General features: G+C 47.2%; 1 protein-coding gene across 1 annotated transcript in view; it reads left to right on the top strand.

Moving 5' to 3' along the window:
- The first annotated feature begins 16405 nt into the window (after positions 1-16405).
- JAG1 (jagged canonical Notch ligand 1) overlaps positions 16406-18796 on the top strand; it is a 36317-nt gene continuing 33926 nt past the window's right edge. Inside the window, exons 1-2 of the mRNA XM_032351414.1 lie at positions 16406-17016; positions 17447-17752. Of these exons, the coding sequence (XP_032207305.1) occupies positions 16936-17016; positions 17447-17752 (387 nt within the window). The 5' untranslated portion in view covers positions 16406-16935. The remainder of the gene's footprint in view (positions 17017-17446; positions 17753-18796) is intronic.

Raw genomic sequence — 18796 nt, 5'->3', positions numbered from 1 at the left:
CTCCCTTTTATCCCTTGATTGAGACTGACCGTAGGTCTCCACCCCACCGCCTGCACCACAGTGACCACAGTGATCACAGTGACGATAATGGTAATGGCAGTTAAAACCTGTAGAGGGCTTACCATCTGCTAGGCATTGAATTAAGCATTTTACACACATTACTTAATTTTCCCAGCTTCCCTATGAGGAAAGTACTATTTATTATTTCCATCCTACAGATGGGAAAACTGAGGCTGAGAAGGGTTAAGGAGCTTGCCCAAGATTACAGGGATAATAAGTAGCAGAACTGGGATTCTAACCCAAGTCTATCTTGTATTCTTTATGCTTCGTTGCCTCTGTAAGCATAAGACAAAATACACGTGAAAGTAATTTTACCCTCTGAAGCAACATCCACAAGGAACACATTCTCCTAAAGGCTCTCCCACTCTTTCTGGTTCCTTCTTTAGTCAATCCCATTCTCCTCTTGGCAACATGGCATTCTCAGTTTCTCTTTCCCTAAGATAGCAGACCCTATTATGGGTCCTAAAGCTTCCCCTGGCCCAACTTTCCTGTCCCATAGTGGCCATGAGACCCACATCCAATGGGCCTTTTGGAGAAGAGAAGGTCATTGATTTGTTCGTCTTCTTAGTACACAGTTTGTGAAGCCAGAGCCAAGTTTCAACCTTGACCCTCCTTGGAAGATTTCAATGGTCTCGGTGCCAAGGCTGTCAAGTAGACCAGTTAAAGCAGACTCTCCAGGGGATAGGGTCCAGCAGCAATCCCTTTTAAGGCTCCCCAGGTGATTTCAATGTGTGCAATGAAGATTGTGAACCCTGTCTCCCTGCTACAGTTCTATTTTTTTTTTTTTCGGGTAACTTATGATTACAAAACCCTCCAGGACAACTTTATATCTGTATGCCTCCTGGGCCATCCTACATTAGCCGAAGCTTAATAAAGAATCCTGCTGGAATCCTGAAACAAGACAGAAGGAAAGCATTGTTTGAAGGATGGGTGAAATTTCTTATGTTCTTTTGCTTTCTCTGAAACTGTATGAACTATGGAACTCTTATGAGATTTCTCGCAGCCTAGAAAGACCTGAGAAGGTCTGGGAGCATGTTACTCATCTATCAGTGAGTTTTGGGATAAAAAGGGTAGGTTTGGTGCTCATTCTGAAAGTAGCCATATCTTATGATCAAGTTTCTTAAAATTAAAGAACTTAGCTATAATATCTCACACTTCTTGGTGGCAGGGGAGAGACCCAAGGTGTGTGGCTATAGGGTGCCTGGCTGGCTCAGTCCGTAGAGCATATGGCTCTTGATCTGTGAGTTCGAGTCTCATGTTGGGTGCAAAGATTACTTTAAATTAAAAAAAAAAGAAGAAGAAAAAGATCCGTGGCTGTGCTTGGCAGTAGAGTAAAATTGTCTTAGATTTCTTTAGCCATGTCTAAGAGTATAAAAAAATTGGTAGAGATCCTTACCAATCCATAGGTGAAGATCTACTCACCACCCCCCACACCCCTGCTCCCCCCAATTCCCACCTCCCAGCCCCGCCACCAACCATCTCTATTCTTTTGCTATCTTTTCTGAAGTGAATGCATGTTAAAAGAAAATCCAAATGTTACTTTTCCTTGAAGCCCTTATTTTAACCCCTCTCAAACAGGAGTATGAGTAGAAGCTTCTAGATTAGGGAAGAATCAGCTTCCTGAATAGGATGTCAAATCATGTGACACCTTTCAGCTCCTTCCCAGCACAAGAATTAAGCCCAGGTTTACCTCCAGCCAACCCCACCTTGGTGAGAGAGAGCGGAGAGGATTTTCCACAGGATTAAATGATATGAATAGCTTTCAGGTTTCCACTGGGGGCAGAGCCCGGGAGGGGGTTGGGGTGTTGCTACAGCAGCTGCTCCAAGAAGAGAATAAAGGATTTGCTAGAGCTTTGTGTGACTCGGTGTATCTGCAGAGGATTGATCTGAGATCCTTTCTTAGCCTCCTTTCGAGGGGAGGGGGAAGGACTTCTTTTCAAAGTCACATTATCTGGCAACAAAGCCTGACCCAGGAGGGTGGTGTTTTGGGGATTGCCCACTTGTGGGAGAGAGAGGTGGGCTCAAAGCCCCCCTCAAGGAGGAGGTATGCAGGCCTCAGCAGTTGGGTCTGGAAGCTGGGAGGAGCTGGGGGAGGTAAACCCAGGTTCCCTCACTTTCCTGAAACATCTGACCTCCGCCTTCTCCCAGGTGGCTCATGCTCCCAGCAGCTAGTTCCCTCAGATCCTAAAGTGAACACTGTCTACACTGCATGTGTCTGGAGCCTAGGGGCGCTTCATGGCATGCAGCTCAGAAAGGTTACTTGCCTATTGCAAGACATGGCACAAAATGGTAGAGCCGCTCTGGAAAACAATTTATAATATATATATATATAGTATATATTTATATATACTATATATATATAGTATATTTATATATACTATATATATATAAGTATATATAATATATTTATAATATAAATGTACCCTTTCTGAATGACCCAGCAAACTCACTCTTTGGTATTTACCTAAGAGAAATTAAAGATTATGTTCACACAGAAGCCTGTATTTAAATGTTTATAGCTCTCTTTACTCATAACCACCAAGAACTGAAGCAACCCAAAGATTTCTCAACTGGGAACAGACAAATACACCGTGGTACATCCCTCCAACGGGATATCACACAGCAATAAAAACCGACCCAAGTGTTGATTCACGGGACAGCGTGAACGAAACCCAAGTGCCTTATGTTATGTGAAAGAAGCCCAACTCAAGAGGCTGAACCCTGTAGGCCTCCATGTCTGTAGCATTCTTTTTTTTTTTTATTTTAAAGATTTTATTTATTTATTCGACAGAGAGAGATCACAAGTAGGCAGAGAGGAAGGCAGAGAGAGAGGAGGAAGCAGGCTCCCTGCTGAGCAGAGAGCCCGATGCGGGACTCGATCCCAGGACCCTGAGATCATGACCTGAGCCGAAGGCAGCGGCTTAACCCACTGAGCCACCCAGGCGCCCTGTCTGTAGCATTCTTGAAAAGGCAAAGCTCTAGGACACAGAGGGAGGAGCTGAGTACAAAGGGGCAGCCTGAGGGGGCGTGTGGAACATTTGTATCTCAACAGCAATGACATGACTGTCTACATTTGTCACAACTCACAGAAGTACCCTGCAAAAGGAGTTGTATTTCACTACAGGTAAGTCAAGAGAATCAACCAGTCACAGTTGTGTCACGAGAGGTGTGAAGAGAGGATTTGAAACTCCCAGCCCTTGCAGTGGCTTTCCCTATAATTCACACTCCTTTTTCCTTTTTTTGGTGGTAACCAGGAGGGCAGAGTGTGGATTTCCATCATAGGCTTCTGTGGTTGGGGAACAGCTGACCCGATGCCCTGGTTTCTTCCCAGATATCATGGTAGGGCACAAGCAGTGGCTTTTCTTCCTCTGCACCCAGTTCCTTCCCCTTAGCTAAATACTTTCTCAAGAAGAATGTATGGCCTTGGCATTCCTCCTCAAGCTCATTCTTTTAACACAGATTCCCCTTGTGATCCCTCTTCAAATTCCGCATTGACAAAATAAAAGGCAAATTGTACTGTGTGTACGACAACATTAAGGGCCATTCAGGACCTTCCTTTCCTGCCGAGGGACATCCCAGTCTCTCCACCAATGCCAATGGAGTTCAGAGCCTCACTTCTCCAATTGTGTTAAGGGACCAGCAGCCTTGACATCACCTGGGAGCTTATGAGAAATGCAGACTCTCAGGCCTGCTCCAGACAAGGCCCTAGAATAAGGACTTGCCCTTTTAACAAGACACCAGCCCTGCTTTACATTCAAGGGTCTATCCTAATGACATCATTTAGATCCCCATTAGCTGTTGTGGAAAGAATGCGGTCTTTGGTCTTGGCCCACCCTGAACTCTTAGACCTACTGCTTTCTCGCTGTGTGCCTTATTTGGGTGAGTAGTTATACAAGTATATAACCTTTGACCCTCAGTTTTCTCATCTGTAAAATGGAGATATTAATGTCAACTTTATAGTGTTGCTGTTACGTTTAAATTACATAATACAAGGAGCCAACCACACTGTTGAGGATACACCATAGGTTTATGTATCTTAGTTGCCCCACTTGAGTTCTCAACCTTCTTGGTGGACTTAGTAATTGTTGAAGGAATTAGATGGGCTGGAGAAGGTGGACGGACAGGGGGAGGACCAAATGACCTTGGTAATCGCTTACTTTTAGGCTATTGTAGGTCTGTGATTAAACAGTTTGGTCCCTGAATAGCATTACCTGGAAGCTTGTTAGAAATACAAATTCTACTATGATTAGTGCTGTGAAGTGTGTAAACCTGACAATTCACACACCTGTACCCCTGGGGCTAATAATACATTATATGTATATAAAAAATTTTTTTAAATATATTTAAAAAAAGAAATACAAATTCTAGGGTTGTCTGGGTGGCACAGTCAGTTAAGCATTGTCTGCCCATTGGTTTCAGCTCAGGTCATGATCTCAGGGTGCTGGGATGGAGCCCCACATCGGCCTCCATGCTCAGTGTGGAATCTGTTTGAGATTCTCTCTCTCCCTGTCCCCCTCCTGCTCTGCTGTTTCTTTCTCTCTCTCTCGTTCAAATGAATACATAAAATCTTTAAAAAAAAGAAATACAAATTCTACGGTCCTACACCAGATTTACTAAACAGAAACTCCATGATAGATCCTAGAAATGTGTGATTTAACAAACCGTCCCAGTGAATATGATACATGCTAGTGGGACCTTTTTAGGGAACGTGAAACTACTGCAATTTCAGCCTTCTTCAACAAGCTGGTATACAAGAATCAATATTTAGAGATGTTTGCTGGAAAGCTAAGCCATTCCTTCAGCTTCTAGGGTACCGATTTTCCCATCAGTATTGAAACACATTGGTGTATGGAAACAGGTCTGGTTTGGTTGTGCTGTATGTTGTTAGCAATTTGCAAGTAATTCATTCAACAGATTCATTCAGCAACTAGTTCCCATGATCCTGCTATGCGTCAGGCACTGCTCCAAGCTATACTAACACAATAAAACCTTAAGTGATGCAATCATGGCCAGTAATTGGTTAATCAAAAATGTCATTTAAAGACAGAATCATAAAACATGACACACACAGATCCCACAAATGGCTATTTATTTGCCCAGCTTCTGGTCTAAGACAAGTTTTCTAAGTGGCCTGCCTTGCCTTCTATTTCATCCATAGCACCTTGTTTATAATGTTCAGTTGGGGTTTCTTTCAATTGGAATGAAACTGAAAAGACACTTGGGAATCAAGTTGTCTTTCTCATGTTCATTCAACAAGAATATATTTTTAGCTACTCACATTTATTTTTTTAAGATTTTATTCACTTATTTGACAGAAGGAGAAAGATCACAAGTAGGCAGAGAAGCAGCAGAGGGGGAGGGGAAACAGGAGCAGAGAGCCTGATGCAGGGCTCAATCCCAGGACCCTGAGATCATGACCTGAGCCGAAGGCAGAGGCTTCACCCCCTGAGCCACCCAGGTGACCCTACTCACATTTATTCTTATCAAGTCATATTCAACTCAGTTTGCAAAGAAGTGATACCTTTTTTTTTTTTTTAAAGATTCTTATTCTACCAGTTTATGGAACAGTGAATTAAACAATGCAAGCCAATAATAAGTCTGATGGGCATATACTGGTTTAGGAATCATCCAAAGTGACTGGTAGAGAATGTAACATCCTACCCCTCTCTGGGACAGGAATGAGTCTGTTCGCTGCAAATGTTCTCCACGCTGTGGCTAGCAGTCAGTAGGGAAGAAGGGAAGGAAGATGTCCAGCGATTCCATCAAAGTGTATGATCACAAGAGTCTCTGTCATGATTGTCTTATGGGAGGCTGCAAATACCTTACTTTTTAAGAGAATTTGAGCAGAGCCCAGATTCCTTTAATAACACCAATTTAACTCACCTGCCAGCTTCCTCTCTCAAGCAGAGGCTGTTAGGTAAGATTGGTCACCCCAGGCTATGATTAGCTAGTGGCAATCATCCCTTATTTCAGGCTTGCACGTCGTTTCTGTGTTTCTCTTTTTTTAACATTTCACTCATGCTCACTCAGGACATATCAGTTATCTAGGGTCATAACAGTGCTGCATAACAAGCCAGCCGTAATCCTACAGATTTTTTTTTTAAAGATTTTATTTATTTATTCATTTATTTATTTGACAAAAGAGAGTGAAATAGCACAAGCAGGGGGAGCGGCAGACGGAAAGGGCAAAGCAGACTCTCCGCTGAGCAGGAAGCCTGATGTGGGGCTCCGATACCTGGACGCCAGGATCATGACCCCAGCGGAAGGCAGACGCTTGGTTCCATCTGAACCACCCAGGTGCCCCCAATCCTAAGGACTTGAAAGACCAGTTGTTTCTCACAAGTCGGATGAACTGGCTGGGAGGTTCTGCTGAAATGGGCTGAGTAGGCTGACCTCATCTGGGCTTCTTGCTGTGTGTGGGTAGTCAACACTCAGATGCTGACCAGGTAAGGAAGACCCCTGCAGGGATCGTCTCTCAGTTCTCATCCATACACTCTAGTTCTCCAGCAGCTTAGCCTACCTAGCTTGTCGCATGGCAATAGCAGACTCCTGAAGCTAAAGAGATTGTGGAAATGAGCAAGATTTCAGAAGACCAAGGCTCTCAGCCCGCCCACCGGCACCTGTGTTTCATTCTCTAAGCCAAGGCTACTCAGGAGGCCCCCACACATTCCAGGGGAGGGAAAATAGGCCACGCCTCCTGGTGGGAGGAGCCCCAGACATGATATCCCAAAGTGGTCTGTGGTTATGGGGGTGGGGGTAAAGAGTCGGGGTGATTTTTGCCCCTAATCAATCAGGGATGCATCTGTGATTATGAGAGCAGGAAAGGATAGCTGAAGACAGCTTGAGAAGTAAACTTAAATTCCCTGAAGCTAAGCTTATAAGCTTATTACGGTCTGGGAGAAGTCAAGGCATTTAAAAAACAAAGCATAGTACTTTTTGATTTCAGATTAGCCATTTTACCATTCTTGGAAAATTTACATTTTTGAGAAAGCTAAATGGCTTATTTCACTGCTTCGGTGCTCAAAAAGGCATTTTATAAGTACCTTACCTCATGGAGGGGGAACAAAAGGGGGGGTGCTTCTATGTCAATGGTTTTACTCCCCAGAAACAGTTTACTGAGTTTCAGCAAAATCTACACATCCCTATAAGAGGGAAATTTACATAATTGGGGGGCAAAAAAACCCCCACTGTGTTACTGAGCTGAATAATTACAACCATATAAACTGGGAGGTTACCTCAGAAAAGCTGTGCAGCAAAGGCCCATACTGGGTCGGTCTTCGGATAGGGCGATTTGTGAACATTTTTTGAATATGAACAATTAAATTGTTAGGAATTCGTTCCTAATCCTTTATTACACATGAGAATTTATTCAGTGACTCGATAAATAGTTGCTAAGCAGGTATTAAAAAAAAAAAAAAACCATGGTGCTAGATAGTTGGGGTCATGTTTGGATTAAGCAAAACTTTCAGAAAGATGTATTTCTCCCTTATCCCTGTCCCCACCCCACCCTGCTTTCCCGGATCCATGCTTTGGTGTCAGGTCCTCAATTTCCATCATATATCATACATCATTCTCAGAAAACTGTTGTATTTCTCAGCATCCCGCTTATGTAAGATCCCAGTCCTCCAAATAGCCACAACAATATACCCACACGTGTGGATATTTTTCATAACAAAATGCCAAGAAAAGCTTTGCTTCACCTGAGGGACTGGCTGGGGGCTCTGTATGGGTAAAGCTAATCTCATGGCTATTTTCTTGGTCTGCTTGGCTGGAAGCAAGCTCAGCATCCAATTCTCAACTCAATTCAAGGAGTTACATCCAACTCCATTCAAGGAGACAAGTAATGCTTGTCTCCATTTATTACTTTTCCTCCCTGTTCTTGGTCTTCTTCTTTTAGCTCTGTTTTCCTGGTCCTGATATTTATTTACATACATGTTTAACCTGAAAGCCTCCCGAATTTTTTAAGAATATGACAGTAGAGGGTCGCTTGGAAGGCTCAGTCAGTTAAGTGTCTGCCTTTGGCTCAGGTCATGATCCCGGAGTCCTGGGATCAAGCCCAGCGTTGGGCTCCCCAGTCTGCAGAGAACCTGCTTCTCCTCTGCCCTCCCTCTCCCCCTGTTAGTGTTCACTCTTTTTCTCTCAAATAAATAAAATCTTAACCAATAAAGAATGACAGTATATAAACATATTACTTGGATAAAAGTGAGGAATTCCCATTAGGATGCTGATGGGACAACCAATATAGATTTGACTAACCAACCCTTCTCCCCAGCAATATGGTATTGCAACCATTCCTGGAAAGAACATTTGATAGCTTTTGCTGAAGCATAGACTGTTTCTGTATTAGGTGGAGTTTAGACCTTAATGTGTATTTGAATTGCCTGGGGATCTCATGAAATTGCAGATTCTGATTCAGAAGGTCTGGAATAAGCTGAGAGTCCAAACTTCTATCAAGTTCCCTGGGGATGCCAATGCTGCTGGTTCTCGGACCTCATTTAGAATAGCAAGGGACAGAGGATAATAACGAGCCAGGGTTGTAACGATCAACTCTGCGACATTTAGACTTGACTTATTTGCTGCAGCCATTTGGCAAATATGTGTGTGATGGATCCCTGAGAAGTCAGTTCAGAAAGCAGACAGGTCCATGCCGTTCTCATCCCTGCACACCAGGTTCTACTAATCCTCAGTCAGTGGCATCAGTACCACATTGGTCAAAAACGGCTCCTAGATTCTCTCTGTGGGTATGGACCTGAATTGCCATCTTACCTGTTAATCCTGCCATGGCCTCCTAAAGATGAGGTTCCTAGAAAATCACCTGGTTCAGGCTCCCATCCAGGATGGGGAATCTCCCTGTCTCCTGCCACTGTCCAAGGGTCCCATCAAGCTCTGTTTGATTACCTTCACTGGCAGGGACTCACTCATCCCTAAGGCAGCCTATGACATTAAGGAATAGGTCTTAAGAAGACAAAGCTTGTCTTTCTGCTGAGTCAAAATCAGCTTTCTGGGAACCTATAACCACTGAGTTTTGTGTGCTGTTCGCAGCATTTCAAGCCTGCTCTTACTCAAGTCAGCCTTTCCAAATCTGTGGACAGCTGAGAACCCTCCTTTCCTTTCTCCTCCAATTAGACACACCCAAGCCTCCAACTGCTGGGGTGAAAGGTCTAAAAATGCCGACCTTCTTCTGAGCATCACCCAGTTATCAAGGTGTCTGTTAAAAATGGTGCCCAGTGTACATCCAAAATAATTGAAAGCAGCGTTTTGAAGAGATATTTGTACACCCATGTTCATAGCAGCATTAGTCATAATAGTCAGAAGATGGAAACAACCCAAATGTCCACCAGCAGGTGAGTGGATAAGCAAAAGCTGGTGTAGACACACAGTGGAATATTATTTAGTCTTACAAAGGAAGGAGATTCTGACATAGGCTATGACATAGATGAACACTGAGGACACTATGATGAATCAAATGACAGTCACAAAAAGACAAATGCTGGCGCGTCTGGGCAGCTCAGTCAGTTAAGTGTCGGACTCTTGATTTCGGCTCAGGTCATGATCTCAGGGTCTTGTAATCGAGCCCCACGTTGGGCTCCAAGCTCAGCAAAGAGTCTACTTGAGATCCTCTCTCTTCCTCTCCCTCTGCCTCTCCCCCACCTGCTATGCTCTCCCCACCAAACAAATAAATCTTTAAAAAAAAAAAAAAAAAAAAGGACAAATGCTGTCTGATTCTACGTATGCGAGATAGCTAGGGTAGGCAAATTCGTAGAAAGGAGGGTGGTGATTGCCAGGGATTGGGGGAGAGGAGGAATAGGGAATCGTTAATGGGCACAGAGTTTCATTTTGGGAAGATGAAAGAGGTCTGGAGAGTGGTTTCACAACACAAATGAGCTTACTATTGAACCATACACTTAAAAATGGTTAAGATGGCAAATTTTATGTTATGTCTATTTACCACAATTTTAAAAAACAGTTGTGCCCAGACCTGGTCAAAACACTTCAGTTGTTTTAAGGCTAGTGTAGAATATGCTAGAGCTATGGTTTTTCCTTGATTGCTAATCTACATTTCTAGTAATGCAGCTTCAGAATGTGGCTCTAGTATTTTTAGAAGGTGCATGGCACCATTAAGGCATATCACATGTGTGATCTATTTTTTTAAGATTTTATTTATTTATTTGACAGAGAGACAGCGAGAGAGGGAACACAAGCAGGGGGAGTGGGAGAGGGAGAAGCAGGCTTCCCGCCAAGCAGGGAACCCAATGCAGGGCTTGATCCCAGGACTCAGGGATCATGACCTGAGCCGAAGGCAGATGGCTAACAACTGAGCCACCCAGGCATCCCACATGTGTGGGCTATTAAACTCCTCTGTTCCTCTTCACATGAATTCCTGCCAAACTATTCTAAGATAGTGTAATTGACTTCTCTAGTTGTTACCTGCCTTCGAAAAAAAAAAATATTGCCACTTCCATGGATGCCATAACCATCTTCTAGAAACGAAACTTTCTCCTTTATAATCTTTTTAAGTTTTCTATGCCTTAAGTTCATTTCCAAAAGAAAAATAAAACTTTGACATGTTCTGAAATCATTTTTAAATGATGCTTCTAAAAATCTGTGTATGTTATGACTGATATCTAGGGATCTAGAAGTTTGCAGGTAGTACTTGTGCCAATATTTCTGTGCTCAAGTGAATGTTTCTTCAGCCATCCTTGAACATTCTTGACATAAAGACAGTAATACAAACAACTATTTACATTGCACATGAAAAACTAAACTTAAGTATTGCAAACATCCACTTTTCATGTCCTCCATAACTTCTAATTTAGAGAAGGGCATCAGTAAAGGCACCACTGGCTTGAGAACAAAAGTGTCAAGAACAGACATACTCTTGTAATTTATTGAGAACCATTAACCCAAACATGAAATACTGTGAGTGGAAAGCCCATGGCTTTTGTGCCATTGGCAGGTGTAATCACCTTTCTTTGACTCTCACATTTATGTATGTTTTGAAATTTTCTCAGATAACTTTCCCCAAGTTCCAACAACTACTGTAATTCTTAAAAATTTTTTTAGATCTGGAGGCAGATTTGGGTTTGCATCTGTTTGCAAAGGCTGAATGCAAACAAGATGAAAAGGTGCTCACGGAGTGAATTGTATTGGGGTAGTTCCACATGCTACCTGCTTCTGAGAGTATAATTTCCAGAGCCTTTTAGGAGATGAAAAGGTTTGTAAGAGCTCAGTCACACTTTGCAATTACAGAAAATTGTTAGTTGCATTTAGATCAGTCAACTGTACAAATGGACCAATTTGGTCTTTTTTTTTTTTTTTAATCCTATCCCAGAATACCTGTGGGTCAAGTTGTTCAGGTGTCATTCACAGAACAGAAAACTCACTACGTCATCACTGCAAAAAGGAGGGTGAATGAATCACTTATAATTGTTTTGAGAAGGCAATTTAACAGCAATTTACACATAAGATTTTTTTTTATTTTCGAAAAGGTTCTCAAGTGTAAGAAAATGGTACATTTTACAGGTAGAACTTTTTTCCCCAGTAAACTATGAAACCATAAAACTACATAAAACTATGAAAGGTCATACAGAATCTTTGGTTTTAATTCAAGGTGTAAAATGAGGAATTCAGTCCCATGGTTTCTGGATTTTGCATCTTGGGTTTTTTGTGACTTTCGATCACTGGCTTGTTAAAGGGGCAGTGGACACAGAACTCTGTCCTGAGAGCTTTCCACATAACGTCTGTGAGACAGAATCGGGACAGGACAGGCAAAATTATAAATACCTGAACTCAAGCCCAAACCAAAACAGTGTTTTAAATGAAAGCTCATACAAAATTACTGTTAATATTGCAAGAAATTCATAGTTCTGGTTTCCAAAGAAAATTAATTCAGCTCTCCTGTGGATGTGAAAAGAAGCTTTGAAAAAAGAGGGCTGGATCTCCTCAGTTTATGCTTAAATGGATAAACTTGCGGCCTGGTTATGGTTGCTGTGGGAGCTATAACTTTACCCTGAATTTTTTCATGTCTTACTTGCTGCCCATAGCTTTTTCTCAGAAGTGCTTGTGATGTGCAAGATGGAGAATCACCCACGAAGGTAATTGTCTCCTCAGAGAACATGCTTCCTCGGAGAGCTGCCTGGGCAGAGTTTATAGGAGTTTGCATTTTCAGGAGTGGAGGGAACACTGGTAGAAGGAAGGAAGAGCTCTTGGGACATGGAAGCATCTTTGGTTCTGCCGGAAAGGAACAGAAAGAGGTCACCATCTGCTCTTCCACGGAACAAGTCTCATGAAGTTGCCTTAATTTCTCTACAAGGTGCAAACAAGAAAAAGGAAGATATTAAAGGATTTTTTTTTTACAGGTCCCTTTATATATTTGGACCAATTTCTCTTATTTATTGGAAAGAAGAAAGGTATTAGGGAGACAAGAAATGGGAGGAAATAAGGATCTCCCTTTTGTTCACTACTACAACCTATACTATCATAATCCCTAACAGGCATGTCCCCCTCTCTGTAATCTTTAGGTCCACTGTTTTCGTGTCGTCCACTGTCCTGGCACTGTATGCAATACCTGGCATATTCAGGTAACTATTTTTCTCAACATTTTATAGTGAAAATTTTCAGGCAGAGACATCTGAAAGAATTTTATGTGAACACTGTATGTCCCCATCTAGATCCTACCCTTAGCCCTTCACTGTTTTGCTTCAGCGTATATCCAGCCAGCCAGCTATCCTGTCTCCATCCGTAATCTCATGTTTAAATTCATTTCCAAGCTGCAAATATCCTTTTGCTCCACTCTATATACTTCAGCACCCATTTAATTCACTCAAGTGGACTATTATAATTTTGTCTCTTTTTTAAAAAAATATTTATTTATTTGAAGAGCTTACAAGTAGGCAGAGAGGAAGGCAGAGGGGGGAGGGAAGCAGGCTCCCTGCTGAGCAGAGAGCCCCATGTGCGGGATCCCAGAACCCTGAGATCCTGACCCGAGCTGAAGGCAGAAGCTTTAATCCACCGAGCCACCCAGGCACCCCTACAATTTTGTCTCTTTTGAACACAGGAGATGCACCAAACCTAAATGCACTAATTAATTTTGATAAATGTATACACCTGTGTAACCCAAAGCCTTATCATGATACAGAACATCCGTCCCCTGGAGGAAGCCTCAAGACGATCCAGTTCATTTCCATCCTTCCATCGACATTTTCTTTGACTGCAAAGTAGTTTTGCCTGTCCTAGAACTTCAAACAGCATCACGCAGTAGGTAGTCTTCTGCGTCTGGCTTCTTTCATTTAGTAGGATGTTTTTGAGATCATCCACGTTGCTAGGTGTAATGTAGTTCCCAATAAATATTGATTTGCTGATTTTTATCACAGAGCTAAGGCATTTAAGCTGACCAAATGCATTTACATACAGTTATTATAGCTTGAATGTCTCTTATTAAGCCTTTGGTGCTTGTGGGGGCGGGGGGTTCAGGACTGCTCTTCGTGGATGACTAAGTAAAACAGGGCAAGTTTTGTGGAAGAAGTAAAAAAAAAATCTTTTTAAAACTAAAGAAAGTGGGGAGCTGGGGGGGAGATCAGTTGGTCGAGCATCTGACTTGATTTTTGGCTTAGGTCATGATCTCAGAATCATGAGATCGAACCCCATGTGGGGTTCTGTGCTCAGTGGGGAGTCTGCTTGAGATTCTCTCTCTTTCTCCCTCTGCCCCTCCCCCCTGCTCGCTCTCTCTAAAACAAATACATCTTTAAAATTAAAGATACCACAGGATGGTTATGATTAGAGCACATGAGACAGTCCAGACAGGAACTGACCACAAACCTCTCCCCTTCTCACAGGTGGAGGCGCGATGGTTAAACATGACACTTCCCACAGAAACGTTTTTTTCTGGAATGTTCACTTGCTATGTGCAAAGGCAGGATGTGACTTGGCCAAGGGGGAATCTGCCTGCTTGAGTTCTTTCCGCAGTAGTTCCCCCTTCTCCAAAGAGTGAGGCTGAGAGCCGGCTCAAGGAAGTAGAGGGCAGAGCTTCCACTTGGTGTCTTTTGCGGTAAACGTGACTGGCTTTTTGGGGGAGTACCAATTAGCTGGAAGAGTCCCAACTGAAAATTTTCAAAAGAATCCTCTCTAGCCCACAAGTTAGTGGGTTCCCAAGCTCAGGAAGGGTGAGGAACACTGTGCTCTTCGGCATGTGAATTTTATGTTTATTAGTGATTTCACATACCTGTCAGGGTTCACTAAAGAGTTTCAACCCCCAGAAATCTACATTCTCTTTCTTAATAAGAGAAAAAGAGTCAAGAGGGCTAAACTCAGCGGTGGCCTGGAGGTGATCCCAGTAATCTACAGTTCAGATTACTACCTGGAGGCACCTGAAATCTCAGGTGGCCCTTTTGGGTCAATCCAGGTGGCTGGATCTAAACTATTCAGACCGAAGGCCTCAGCCTCCTTCCTGAACAGGGTGTGGGGGACCAGTCATGGGGCACAGAATTAAAACAGTTTCAGACATGGGGAACTCCAAGGAGTGTGCAATTTAAGACCTCATCAGCTTTCATGAATTGTGTTTTTCCCCCCAGCACAAGCATTTTGCTTTTAAACCATTACTTAGCACCCCAATGGACATTTGGGAAGACAAGGGAGAAGGAGGCAGACAGGAGGTAGAGAAGATTGGTTTGGAAACTTTGGTGAGAAAAAAATCTAGATGCAATTACAGATGACAACTGGATGCCTGCATGAAGGATAACTGGATGGACCGGGGCATATTAAGACAAAATGCTCAGGTTGCTACTGTCTATGACAGCTGCAAATTTGTTCTGCTCTTGGATTATGGCCCTTCCAAAATACGGATTATCTCGCCAATGATCATCAAGATGGGACACATTACCACGAAGAAGTTCCCTTTCTTAGGAGTATTTCCTGGGATGTTAAAATGCCAAGATTGCTAAACCATCCTTGGTGGTTTATGAATGAATGTAAATCGGTCCGCTGGCTGCCTTATTCTCAGCGTGATGAGATGTGGCACTGAAAATATTGTCCACTAAATGCAGTAAATAACCACAATTTAGCCAACCTTTTATGCACTTATAACTCAGTATATTGGAAACTATTGTGCGTCGACCCATTGCAGCCCATCAGGCCCCACAGTCCCAGAGGGCTCAAGCCACGATCCTGTCCCTGAATAGTTAACGCTTTTCCGCAGAACATGTCCAATATAAGGGCCAAAATTTTGTTTTCCCTTCAGTGGAAATCAAGAAGTCCCCTAAACGCAGCAGAAGGTCTGCTGTGAGGGGGGCTGGCAGAGGCTTTGGCCAGCCCGCAGGTTTCCTTTGACCTTGGTTATGACCAGGAGTGTCGCTGTTAACTGCGAGGCTCGCCTCAAGGTGGAAAACAGCATCGGTTTCCACTGCCACCCCAGAGAGCAAGCTCTGCTGCAGGGCGATGGCGGTGAGACGGTCCCTTCCAGGCTCGTCTCTTTGCCACCCAGAGAGCGGCTCGGAGGCCGCCTACAGGTGCAATTCCGGCACTGCGGGCTGGGCAGCCGGAGCCAAAGCCCATCAGCATCTCGCTCAGCCCCTCCCTAAACCTCAGCAGACCCCAGTGTGTCCGCCGCCCTCCCCCACCTAGCCTCTGCCCTGGCACTGTTTGGAAAAGAAGCCGGGAGGCCTCCGAGACTTTGCAGACTCGGATCGCGGAGGGGGTGGGGCGCGGCCGAGGCTTCCCCTCGAATCTGCGGCAAGCCTGGCTCCGGGAAAGTTTTTCAAAAGTTCCCAGCAGCGCCTGCCCAGGTCGCCTCCGCCGGGCGAGCAGACAGCGGCAAGCCCGCCAGCCTCGCCGCCGCCGCCGCCGCCTCTGCCGCTACTGCTGCCAGCAGCGCGCTCTGGGCGGCTCGCTCACTCGCGGGAAGCGGGCCGGACTCCCGGCGGGCAGGCCCTCCTCCTGGGGCGAAAGCCGCAGCTGACGCAGGCGGCTCGGAAGGCGGAAGCTGCCCCGCTCCGACCGCTCAGGCAGCGCCGCGGCGCCTACACCTGGGGCCCCGACGGGTGGGCGCAGGCGCCCGGCCCGAGGCGTTCGAGGGGGCTCCTGGGGAGATACGGGGCGCCGCGCGTCTCTGAGCAGCGGACCCTAGCAAGTTCCTCGCCGCACCCTGCCCCCCTTCCCTCCTGGCTCAAAGCTCCCGAGGGCGGGGGTCCGCCCTGAGCCCTGGGACGTCGAAGCCGTCCCGAGAGTCCCAGAGCCCCCAGCCCCTTCCAAGTTCCTCCCAGTACTCCCCCTCCCCATCAACCAGAGGGAAGGGGCGTGTCGCGCTACGACACGCCCCCTCATGAATATTAATAAGCGCGCATGCGCCTGCTTCGCGCGCAGGGTAGAGGTGGCCAGCCCGGGCCGCTGCTCCCAGACGGGCTCTCCGAGTCCCTCGCCGAAAGCCGGGCGGGCACGCGTCATTGTGTTACCTGCGGCCGGCCCGCGAGCTGGGCTCGGTTTTTTTTTTTTCTCCCCTCCCTCTCTTCTTTTTAAGCAGCTGATCTGAAAGGGAATAAAAGGCTGCATATAATCATAATAATAAAAGAAGGGGAGCGCGAGAGAAGGAAAGAAAGCCGGGAGGTGGAAGAGGAGGGGGAGCGCCTCAAAGAAGCGATCAGAATAATAAAAGGAGGCCGGGCCCTTTGCCTTCTGGAACGCGCCGCTCTTGAAAGGGCTTTTGAAAAGTGGTGTTGTTTTCCAGTCGTGCATGCTCCAATCGGCGGAGTATATTAGAGCCGGGACGCGGCGGCCGCAGGGGCAGCGGCGACGGCAGCACCGGCAGCAGCACCGGCCGGAGAACCAGCGCGAGCAGCAGCGGCGGCGGCGGCGTCCCGAGTGCCTGCGGCGCGCGGCGCAGCGATGCGGTCCCCACGGACGCGCGGCCGGCCCGGGCGCCCCCTGAGCCTCCTGTTAGCCCTGCTCTGCGCCCTGCGAGCCAAGGTAGGAGCCCGCCGGGTCTCCCCCCCGGCCCGCCCTCTCCTTTCCCTCGCAGCTCCCTAGACGCCTGCGGTTGAGCGCCTAGAGCGGGCTTGGGAGCCCTCGGGCGCCCGGCTCCCCGGCTGGGTCCTGCGCCCGGGAGGCTCCACCTGGGCTGGGGAAGCCCCGGACCTCCTAAGCCCCCCGCCCCCCAGGTGGAGCAAAGGGGCTGCGTTCTCTCCGCTCTTCTCCCCCGGGACAGTCGTCCGATTTCTCCTGCACTCGTGCATTTCATGCTCGGGAAATCACGTTGAGTCTTTGCACTGAGTTTTGCAAAATTATTTTCACTTGGCGTCGAGGGCTCGTCGGGGCGGGTGGGGAGGGAGTCGCTGCTTCCACCCTCGAAGAAAACAACTTTCCCCTGCGCTGACCTTCCTCCCTCCCTCGCCGGCAGGTGTGCGGGGCCTCCGGCCAGTTCGAGTTGGAGATCCTGTCTATGCAGAACGTGAACGGGGAGCTGCAGAACGGGAACTGCTGCGGCGGCGTCCGGAACCCGGGGGACCGCAAGTGCTCCCACGACGAGTGTGACACGTACTTCAAAGTGTGCCTCAAGGAGTACCAGTCCCGCGTCACGGCCGGGGGGCCTTGCAGCTTCGGCTCGGGCTCCACTCCTGTCATCGGGGGCAACACCTTCAATCTCAAGGCCAGTCGTGGCAACGAACGCAACCGCATCGTGCTGCCTTTCAGTTTCGCCTGGCCGGTGAGTGAGCGACGCGGAGAGGGAGGCCCGCCGCGGTCCGCACCCGCGCCTGCCAAGTCCCGCTCTCTCTTGCGAGAGGGATTTAAAGGGCCTTGGCTTGAAACTCCACGCTAACTGGAAAAGTCTTGCGGGGTGGGGTGTTAAGCAGCCGTGACTCCAGGGTTAGATCTCAGCAGGCCCCGTCTTCGAGGCTTTTTGCTAAGCGCACAAAAGTGGGAAGCCCACGGGGGTTTGTGGGGGCAGAGCTCCCAGGAAGGCCGGTTTAAACTTGCAACTTGGAGGCCCTAGAGTGACCACCCCACACCCCACCCCAACCCGAGCTGGGAGTCATTACAGAAGGTCTTCGTTTAACCAATTAAACCCGATGCGCCGTGGAAGGCAACGCGGCGCAGCTTTGGCCTTCGAACGTCGTCCAAATCGGCACCCTCCCTTTTCTCGTGAGCCGCCTGGAGGGCGGGTGTGTCTTTCCTGGAGGGTGTGGGGGAGCCTGTTTCCCGCTGCTCCCCGGGAGACTTTGGGGCGTGCGGGGACGCGCTCCGGGCTGGATGTAAGGACGCGGGGGCGGCCGCCGCTTGGGGCGTGGGGGGGGGGGCTGTCTTTGGGCCTCGGCTGGAGCTGGGAGCCCGAGAGCCTCCGCCCCCTGCCGGCCCCTTCCTGCCCTCGCCCCCGCGCGGTGTAGCCCTTGTGGCCTCACTTCCAGCGGTTCCCGGGCTCTGGAACCAGCTGTGTTTGCAAACTTCCCCGGGAAGGGCGGGGGTGCGCCCTCGTCCGGCGGGTGCCCGGCCCCCGCTAGCCTCCGGGGGCGTGTCAAGGCCTGAAAGGGGCGGCCCGCTCGAGGCGGCTGCTGAGCGTGCAAGTGCGTGGACCCCCGCCCCGGGTGCCGCTCGAGGGCCCGGGCCCGGCGGACCGACCCTGCAACGAGGCCCTTGCAACATCCCAAACTGGGTAGAAGGAAGATGAGTGTGATTGCAGAAGGGGAGGAAAGGGGAAAAGGCTGTGCGCTCTGCTCCGCTCCTGCTGTCCAGGAGGCGTGGCTCGTCGCCA

The sequence above is a fragment of the Mustela erminea genome, chromosome 7, assembly GCF_009829155.1.
Source record: "Mustela erminea isolate mMusErm1 chromosome 7, mMusErm1.Pri, whole genome shotgun sequence".
Classification (NCBI taxonomy): Eukaryota; Metazoa; Chordata; class Mammalia; order Carnivora; family Mustelidae; genus Mustela; species Mustela erminea.
The sequence above is the reverse complement of the archived record's forward strand: the minus strand, read 5'-3'. Positions and strand labels throughout refer to the sequence as shown.